The sequence below is a fragment of the Nannospalax galili genome, unplaced genomic scaffold, assembly GCF_000622305.1.
Source record: "Nannospalax galili isolate Female #2095 unplaced genomic scaffold, S.galili_v1.0 scaffold1687, whole genome shotgun sequence".
Lineage (NCBI taxonomy): Eukaryota > Metazoa > Chordata > Mammalia > Rodentia > Spalacidae > Nannospalax > Nannospalax galili.
The window spans coordinates 517,808-527,017 of record NW_008357037.1 but is presented as its reverse complement, the minus strand read 5'-3'; the positions used below and the strand labels follow the sequence as shown (position 1 = coordinate 527,017).

Sequence of the window (9,210 nt, the reverse complement as noted above, 5' to 3'; positions counted from 1 at the left end):
TGCCAGAGAGGAGGTGGCGGGCCCCTTTGGGGGGAGGTGCCGCCAGCCTCTGAGAGCTGCGTTTTGTATTTGTGTTAAGAATCCAGGAGGAATAACTGCCTGTGCTTCATTTGTGACTGGTGGAGTATTATTTTTAAGAGCCTTTTCACTAGTTTTAATAATTTCTTGAATATCTGGATCCAAGGGATGGGCTTTAAGGATATCGTGAATTAAATTCCAATAGGAGAAAGTAGTCACAGGGACCTTTTCTGGCCCAAATGTCTGATAATAATCTTTTAATGCATCTCCCACTCTATCCCATTCTTTGGCAGGGGCAGGTGTCATGGATGAAAATAAAAAACTGTTTAAATCTTTTTCTTGAGACCTTAATACCTCGTGCTCTGAGAGACTCCTTGAGCCCCTGAACAAACTGTTCCTGGGAGCTAGAAGTATTGCCCATGCCTCTTAAATATAGCCCCTGCATGAGCTTCGCCGGTCAGTATTTGTGCTGACACACATCCGAGAGACCCGGTCGCCTTGTTGTAACCGTAGGTCTCTGGTGGATGGCTTAGGAGGAACAATACACCGCTCCTCCTACTCAAAGCAGGCTGGCAGATCTTGTCAGAGACTGGGGTCCCTACCTTCAAAGGGACTGATACCGAATGCTTGTTTGTGTGTAATGCGTCTGTTCATCTTACCAATGCGATCTGTCTCACGGCGGTCGACCGTGGCGATCCCGAGAATGATCTGTCTCACGGCGGTCGACCGTGGCGATCCCGAGAATGATCTGTCTCACAGTGGTGGACTGTGGCGATCCTGAGACCGATCTGTCTCACAGCGGTGGACTGTGGCGATTGAGGGGGTTGCCTGCGCAGGCCAGTTGGAGGAACCGACGTTCCTTCTGGATCTCCCCGCTCTTCTCTCAAGCTGGGCTCGTGCCCACGTTGGGCGCCAGGAATGTCCCGACCCACAGGACACTTCTACAGTGGCGCAACCAGTGGGGGTCCTAGAAGGAATGACAAACAAGGAACACGAAGAAAGAGAGCAAGACAGTGTTCTGATCAAGCTCCAAAATTTTATTTGAAAGCAGCAGACATATATACTGGTAGTGGAAAAGGGGGGGGAGGTGAGGAGAAGGAAAGTGCTGGGCAGACACTAATTGGTGTTGTTGGATGCTATAGCTAGGGAGGGTTATTCAAGGGGCATTTCTTATCCTAAAGGAACATCTGCTAACTGTTATTTTCCCAGGACTAGCATCGGTAGTAAATATTTCTCAAGGCTGACTTGACCTGGGTCACAAGTTGTTTTCCCACATTCCTCAACCAGGTATTATCTTATAGAAACTTACAGAAAACCATTAAGACTGTCTTTTCTCAAGGCCATAAAGATTTGTAGGAAACCATAAAGCTGCCATAAAGATGTTTTTCTTCTGGCCTTTTGGCTCCCAACAGTCTGGCTTGGCAAAATATGTCTAATAGTATAATTGTGGCATGAATGTTACAGGGAGAATATGCTAGAAATATTCTACTAAATGAAACAATAGTAAAATGACTTCTAATGACTTATTGCTCTACCTATAGATCAGTGCATGTCTCAGTCCTCATCAAAGAAGCGTCTTCTTGCAGTAGAAGGCTCTTATAGAGGCCCACAGCTGGTCAGTGTGTGGAGAATGAGAGTGCACAATGCTCTGCCCTAAATGGACACCTATATCGCACCCCTCTCTCCAAGGTTCAGGAATCTTCATGGAAGAGGGAGCTGAGAGATTGTAAGAGGGAGAGGTGGTGGATAATTGCAAGGAAACAGTGTTTTCCAGAGAGCAGGGTAGTTACACATAAGAAGTCACAGCAATTGTGACAGCATGCACAAGACCTGCTCAAACTCAAGCCAGACCAAACCTCAGCATGGACTAGGGAGTTGGGCATGAAGTCCCACCTCTAGATTAGGAGCTATTTGCATATGATAGCTGCTTGGGAGAGGAAGAATCAAGTTTTTAAGGGTGTGGCCACTGGTAGGTTGACCGTACTCCAGGGGATGAACCTACTGCCAAGAGTGTTTGGGCAACACAAATTGGACTTGAGTGGGAAAGAAGTTGGGTGGGCGGGAAGGTGGAGGTGGATCTGGGAGGAGTTGGGGGAAGCGGGGAATATGATCAAAATGTATTGTATAAAGCTCTCAAAAAAACAATAAAAATATTAATCAAAATTTTTAAGCCAACAAAACTCACAGAACTGGCAAGTGACAGAACGAAATCCCCCTTGTTCTGCTCCACTTAACTGCTAAAAACCAAATTCATAATAGATTATGTGCAGATTGCAGTGGTTAAACATTGATTCTGCACAGGACCCTGTGCTGAGGGTTTTAAGCCAATTAATAAAATAAACAGCCTCAGAACATCCTTATGATACAGGCTGGTAATATGACTCTACATATGAGGAAACTGAGGCTCAGGACTTTATGATCAGAAACAAGACGGTAACAAGGTAAAGCAGCATCTGGTTCTAAACACGTGCTCTCCAGGTTCTGAGGGATTCTCTGTCCTCACTGTGTCTTTATCTAGCCTCAACAGTCAAATGTTCGAAGGTGTTGTGTGAAGGGCTGAGGGTCACTCACAGATCACAGCCAGCCTGAAGGCATCACTCTTGCTGGGAGAGACCAGGTTGGCAACCTCACACTGATAGTCCCCAGCATCTTCCTTCATGATGGGGTCTATGATGAGCCTTCTATTGATCTGGGACAGCTTCATCCTCTCTGTGAGCCTCAGACTCTGGACATTGAAGATCCACCGGACAGGGGCTGTAGTGTCATCTGAGAGGCAGGTCAGGTTCGTGGAATCCTGTTTGGTGACTGTGGTGTTGGTGGCTTGTATGGAGGGTTTTGTCACTGGCTTTGTGGGGGCTGAAGAGGAATAGTCCTACCTCAGGGATCTCAGTCAATGTTTGAAGCCCATGGTATGAGATATAAGGTGATCCTGACCCTCTGAAAGGTCTGGATTTAGAGAATGATTTTGAGGAAGAGAAATGTACTTCCCTCTGACCAGGTCTCCCCAATTACATTGATGGTCTCTATAGATTCCATACCAGAAACTGCTTCTCAGGTAATGAGCTGAGCATCTCCTCATCAGATGAAATATTTTGTGCCAACTCTTGCTAGTATTTTCTGTGATATGAATTATCTGTCCCCTCTATAATGTGGTAGCTTTACATTGAAAGAGAGGATATTTTGTTTTTATAAATAATTTGTCATGGAATTAAGATGGTCAAATATCTTAAGATATTAAGGTCCCAACCTTAGGATTGGGAGAAATTCCAAAGTAAAGAACTTTGAAGAGTACTTTTACCTCCTATGTGTGGATGAAAGATCTCATTAAAAGAGATTTGGAGAGGGGACTGTGCACAGTGTTAATAAAAGCCCACGCTCTTATCCCTCCACCCCCAAATACAGGCTACTGGCGCTTCCTTTCCCACCCCCATAGGGTTCCACAGCGAAGCTCCTGTTCTGCAAGTGAGCGCCCCTCACTGGTTTTGGTACGCCTTAAGCTGGTGCCCACAGTTCACACGGCTGAGTCTTCAGAGCCAGGACTCAGCTCAGAGGCGTCTATCCCAGGCTTCATTTTTCCCACTTCCTTGAACCAGAAGCTATGGTGTCATTCAGGGATGTGTTTTATCCTGATTCTGGACAGGCCTCCCAGACACATTCTCCTTTCTCCCATCCCCACCCGAATGGAGTCAGAGCAGAGCCAGTTCCCTAACGAGACAGGAGCAGCGTTAGGGACACATTGTGAGCTGCCTGTCCCCCGTCTGTGTGGGGTTTTCTCCACTTATTTGTAGCCTTGTGCTCCTTTTAAGACATGGAGGTATTAAAAAGAAGTGGATGAATCAGGAGGGTGTGGTTTTGTGTCAGAGAGAAATCTACTTAAACTTAAAGATCGCCCTCCCCCAGAAAAGTCCCTCCTATTACCTCAGGCTTTGAAGACCTGTGAGAACCACTCCTCACTTTTCAGTCTGGATCCCTGGTCAGCCAGGAGAAGTCAGAGATCAAGAAGAGGATGAGGAAACTCAGGGATGGGGAAGGATGCTCAGGAGAGGGCACAGAGTTAACATCGTCCACATCTTTCCAGAAAACCAAAAGTCTACAACAAACCTTGGGGTTGATATTTTAGGAATACACTTACTTACCAAGGACTGTAATTTTCTTGACTGCGGACCTGTTGAGGTCAGTGGAAGAGTTACAGATGAGGCAGGTATAGGATCCACTATTAGTAGTGATGTTGGTGATAAAGAACTCTTGCGAGGATGCCTGGGGCTTCCCATTGATAAGCCAAGAACACTGTACAGGTGGGTTAGAGGGGATGTGGCAGGAGAGGTTGATGTTTGTCCCTGAGTGGAACTGAGTTGAAAGGGGTGTGATGAGGACACCTGGGTCGCTTGGAACAAACAGAGTAACAACACATGTGGTATCATTAGAGGAACAGTGAAGATTCTCATCTGTAGAAGCCTGTAGCATCTCTCTGAACTGTGTTACCACCTCAATTAAATAGGTCCCAACCAGGGCTGTAGATGGGACAGCATTTACCTAACATGCACAAGGTCCTGTTTCATCACTAGCACAACACACACACACACACACACACACACACACACACACACACACACACAATCCATTATGTGTTCTTTGACTCTGAGTTCTTCCCTGTTTCTCCATCACAGGTGATAATGCTGTGCTTTTCCAGGGAAAAGAGGGCCCTCCGTCCTATTCTTGGCTTAAGGCTAGCCCTGGCTTGATGTACTTGAGCCAGTAAAGGATGCTATAGCCAGGTAAGGTGTCCATGTGTTGAGTCTGTGTTATGAACCCAAGAAGGACTGAGCAGCCTGGCTCTAGCCCTGTGTATTTAAGTAGTTGTAGCCATGAAGGAATAGAGGTGACTCATAGGTAACATTCAGGGTGACTGGGTCACTGTGGTTGGCACTCACTGTGTTCCAGGTTCCGCATTCATAGGGTCCTGTTTCATTCCTCATGACACTGAATAAAGTGGGATTCTTGCTGCCCTCGGACAGCTCCAGCCTGTCACCATCTGAGAGACTCTGACCATTTATCCTGCAGGTAGGTCGTGTTTTGAGTCCCAGGTTCACAGGTTAATGCTACAGAGTCCTCATCCTCCATGGGATTGGAGCTGTTGCTTGTGATATTAGGCTTGGGTAACAAAGGATGGTCTGGCAGATCCACGATCTCTGGTGGGTAACAGTAGGGCTCAGCAGGATGAGGACAGCTGGGATGCAGCTGAACCTGGAGTCCTGACTCGGGATCCATGGGTGGCAGGTGAGCATCCACAGGGACAGATGGGTTGCACGGTGTCTGTTGCTGTGGACTGGAGGGTGCTAGAGGCCTTGATTGTTCCACATGTTCTCCCAGATCCCCAGCTCGTGTTATGACCCAAGGCTGGTGCTGGCCTTGCAGCAGGCTGAAGTAAACAGAAATGACTACATGCTGGTTTCATCTGCCTTGCACAGATTTGGACAAAATTCAGTCTGTCTCTGTCATGCTCACAGAAGTGCTACAACTTACAGAAAAGGGACTGGAGAGATGGCTCAGTGATTAAAAGCACTCACTGCTCTTACAGAGGATCCAGGTTGAATTTCCAACACCCATATGGCAGCTAACAACTGTTCAAAACTCCAGTTCCAGGGAATCCGATGCCTTCTTCTGTCCTCCAAAGGCATTATACAACATGAGTGCACTTACATACATGCAGGTATAACATTTTCACACATAAAATATAAAAAAAAAATTTTAAATATTTTGTTTATTATTTTTATTTGTATGTGTGTATTGCCTGCATGTAGGTAAGTGCACCCATGTCATGCAATGTCTGCAGAAGACAGAAGAGGCTGTCAGATCCCCTGGAACTGGAGTTATGGACAGTTGTTAGCTGCCATGTGGGTGCTGGGATTCGAACCTGGGTCTTCTGCAAGAAGAGTCAGTGTTCTTAACCACTGAGCCATCTCTCCAGCACCAGAAAGAAAGATTTTTAAAAACAACTTACAGAAAAGAGGTAACAAAAGCCAGGAAACACACACATACAAACAGAAACTGTGCGCTCTGGCCGCTGGAGCTGGGGGACAGTCTTTCTCCTGTCTCCAGAGTCCTTAACACCAACCACTTCACTCCCCGCATGGAAATTCTCACAGAGATCTAATACCCACCAGCTCTACCATGAAGCCAGGTCCACAAGAATGACCACGCCCACTTCTACATGGAGCGATTCAAGCCCTACTGTGCACCGCCCCCCAGCCTCCCACGGAGTCTCCTCTCACCCTGCTTCCCCCATCCTTCCCCACGACCCCTCTTCCCCTGCCTCTGCAATCTTCTGTTCCATCACCTGAAGATGTCCTTTGTCCAAGGCCAGCCCCCCCTGTGTCCTCTCCCCTGCTCACTTTGTTCTTCAGGCAGGAAGCGTCCACTAGAGGGCGCACACCCTCCTCCTTGAGCCCATGTGACCCTCGTCATCCCTGAGACAAACACAGCTGCTCCTGCTGCCCCAACCCCAGTCCTCAGAGGGGCTCTGGGTGGAGCTCCTGGGAAGTCACCAGGCCACAAGGCGAACCTCACTTGGAGAGTGTGGTGACATGGCCTGGCCTGGACAGGAACAAGGCCAGGGGTCAGGTCATTGGGGAGGGGGAAGGGTCCAGGTAAAGTGGCTGAATACTCACGCTCTGATGCCCCCAGAACAGACTTCAGGTTCCATGCCCTGGTGCGAGGTGGGCAGTGGGGGCACCATCAGCTTGTTCCAGGAATTCTCAGCCTGTGCAGCTGCTGCAAAGATGTGCTGTGTTGGGAAGAGTTCCTTCCCCCAGGGCATCTGGACCCAGTTCCCCGCTGTCCCCACCTTGCTTTGTGCCTTTGGTTAGAAGGCCACACTCTCCTTGTAGGCCCTGCCCTTTCTGAACCCCAAACCCAAGCCCCGTCTATACTCTCACAGAGGTCCCTGAGCTGGCTGTTCCAGGGACACTGTGGAGGTTTTTCTATTTTGTTTTGTTTTTTAATATTTTTGAGTCAGGGTCTCCCTGTAACCCCAGCTGGCCTTGAACTTGCTATGCGAACCAAGCTGGCCTCAAACTCACACTGATCCTCCTGCCTCTGCCTCCCGAGTGCTGGGACTAAAGGTGTGTGCCACCATGCCCAGCATGATTGCTGCATTGCTGGTACAGGAGGGAGGCATCTCTAGGGATGGACTGTGAGCGTGTTCTGCAATTCAGAGTTCACCCTAATGTGTCTCGCCCTGGGCCTGTGTCCCCTATTGTAGATATACCTGGGGGCATCTTTCCAGGGTGATGTGGAAACACAAAGCAGGCATGAACTTGTCCCCTCAGTAGCTGTCTCTCATAAGGTCTCATCCCCAGGTGTCCCTCCCCCATGGAAACCTCCTGTCCCTGATCCATACACGGCCCTTTAGGGAGATGTCTCCAAGCCAGGCAGGCTGATGTGGCAGTGGTCTGTAGCCATGGGTGGGAACCTTGCTCAAGGCTGCCCCTCCATTCAGGAATGCGTTTCATTCCAGGGCCTCAGCTTGATAGCTGGGCTCTCTAAACCTTTCTCCCCCTCTACTAAGGTCATGGGGGCGGGTACACAGTCTGAAGCATCTGCAATCTGTAGTGGCATCAGTCTTAGCTCAAGTCAGAGTGCAGGAGCCCCCACACCTCTTGCTAAGGAGAGTGAGAACTGTTGACTCCCAGAGTAGATCATGGGGTCCCACCTGCCCCGCATGTGATCGCGGCTCACCCAGGGAAAATACCGCTCATCTCCACAGCATTCAGGACACATCTGAGACCCAGAGGGTGAGACACTGAATGGGGCCTTAGGCCAACATAAAGACAATGTCCGTCTGTGCTTTTGGACATTTATTGAGTAACCCGAGTCCTGACACAAAGATTTTCCACCTGATTTCATTGATTGTTCACAGCAGATTTATGAAGCGAATCAGGGCCATTGCTTATAAGGAGAAAAAAATGATTTAGCATTTAAATCATAGGAGGGGCATGAAAACCTCACAGTCAGCCTGAGGGTGTCACTCCTGGAACAGACTGAATTGAAGACCTCACACCAATAGTCCCCAGCATCCTCCCTTATAACAGGGTCTGTGCTGAGCTGGCTGTTCTAGGACAGCATCATCCTCGCTGGAAACTGCAGGCTCTTGTCATTGAAGATTCTAGATTCCAGAGTTATCTGAAAGGCAGGTCAGATCACAAAATCCTGCCCTCTAATTGTGATGGTGGTGGTGGTGGCATGCCTGGAGGGCTGTGTCACTTGTCCTGTGGATAAACAGAGAAGGACTAAGAGTGGGGCAGGGACAGACCACAGACCTCACTCAGAGATCTCAGCCGGTCCTCAGGGCCACAGTGAGCTGTGTGAGTGGCCCAGAGGGTGGTCCTGGCCCTCTGCAGAGGTTTAACTGATGGTCTCTAAGCAGAGGGATGCATCTTCTTCTGACCCCAGGTCACCCAGGATGACCCCTATCTGTACATCTCTGTAAGACACACACCTGGAACTTCTTCCTAGCTCGTGTGTCTAGCACCTTGATCATGAGATCCTAATTTCCATATGACCTTTTCTAGAACTGTTTTGGCTTTCTTAAACATCAGATCCATCTCTTCACATCCACTTCCGTGTGTATCAAGGAAAGCTGGCTTGGGGGCCTGCCCATGTCTGGGGCCAGGGAAGATTTACATAAAACAGCTAGGCATTTATATTTGGTTAGGTCATTTACGGGGGAACAAAGGCACCACAGACAAGTGCTGTGGACTTAGAGCTGGAGACTTCCGACTTAAAGGATTTCTCAGTCTAGGAGGACTTTCATTTCCTGACCTGCGGGCTAAATGTCACAGTGAAAGAACTCTCCATAGGGAAGTAGTCACGGTTTCAACAAAAGACGGAGCTTCTTAGGAATAGAGGGAACTACCTGAGCACAGCAAAGGCCACATGTGAACATCTCAAAGGTCACCTGATGCTTAGTGATAAAACTTTGAACACTTTCACCCTAGGACCAGGAAGAACACAAGGCCACTTCTCAATGCAGTACTGGACATTCTGTATAGAAAAACTAAGAAAGCAAATAAGCAGCCACTTAAAGTTCTGAGAAAGAAGGAAAACTATTCTGTGTACAGACAACATGATTTTATAAGTAAAGCACCCTATAGTACCACAAAAAACTGTTAAAATACCAAATTGACAACAAAT

The 9,210-nt window shown here is 48.2% G+C and overlaps 1 protein-coding gene and 1 long non-coding RNA gene across 2 annotated transcripts in view; both read right to left on the bottom strand.

The window, feature by feature from the left end:
- LOC115067927 overlaps positions 1–1,066 on the bottom strand; it is a 7,681-nt gene extending 6,615 nt beyond the window's left edge. The window contains exon 1 of the long non-coding RNA XR_003847286.1: positions 678–1,066. This is a non-coding gene — a long non-coding RNA (uncharacterized LOC115067927). The remainder of the gene's footprint in view (positions 1–677) is intronic.
- A 1,515-nt stretch (positions 1,067–2,581) lies between these two features.
- LOC103751527 (carcinoembryonic antigen-related cell adhesion molecule 1-like) overlaps positions 2,582–9,210 on the bottom strand; it is an 11,177-nt gene continuing 4,548 nt past the window's right edge. The window contains 4 exon segments of the mRNA XM_008855021.2: positions 2,582–2,874; positions 4,155–4,402; positions 4,903–5,073; positions 5,075–5,189. Of these exon segments, the coding sequence (XP_008853243.2) occupies positions 2,582–2,874; positions 4,155–4,402; positions 4,903–5,073; positions 5,075–5,189 (827 nt within the window).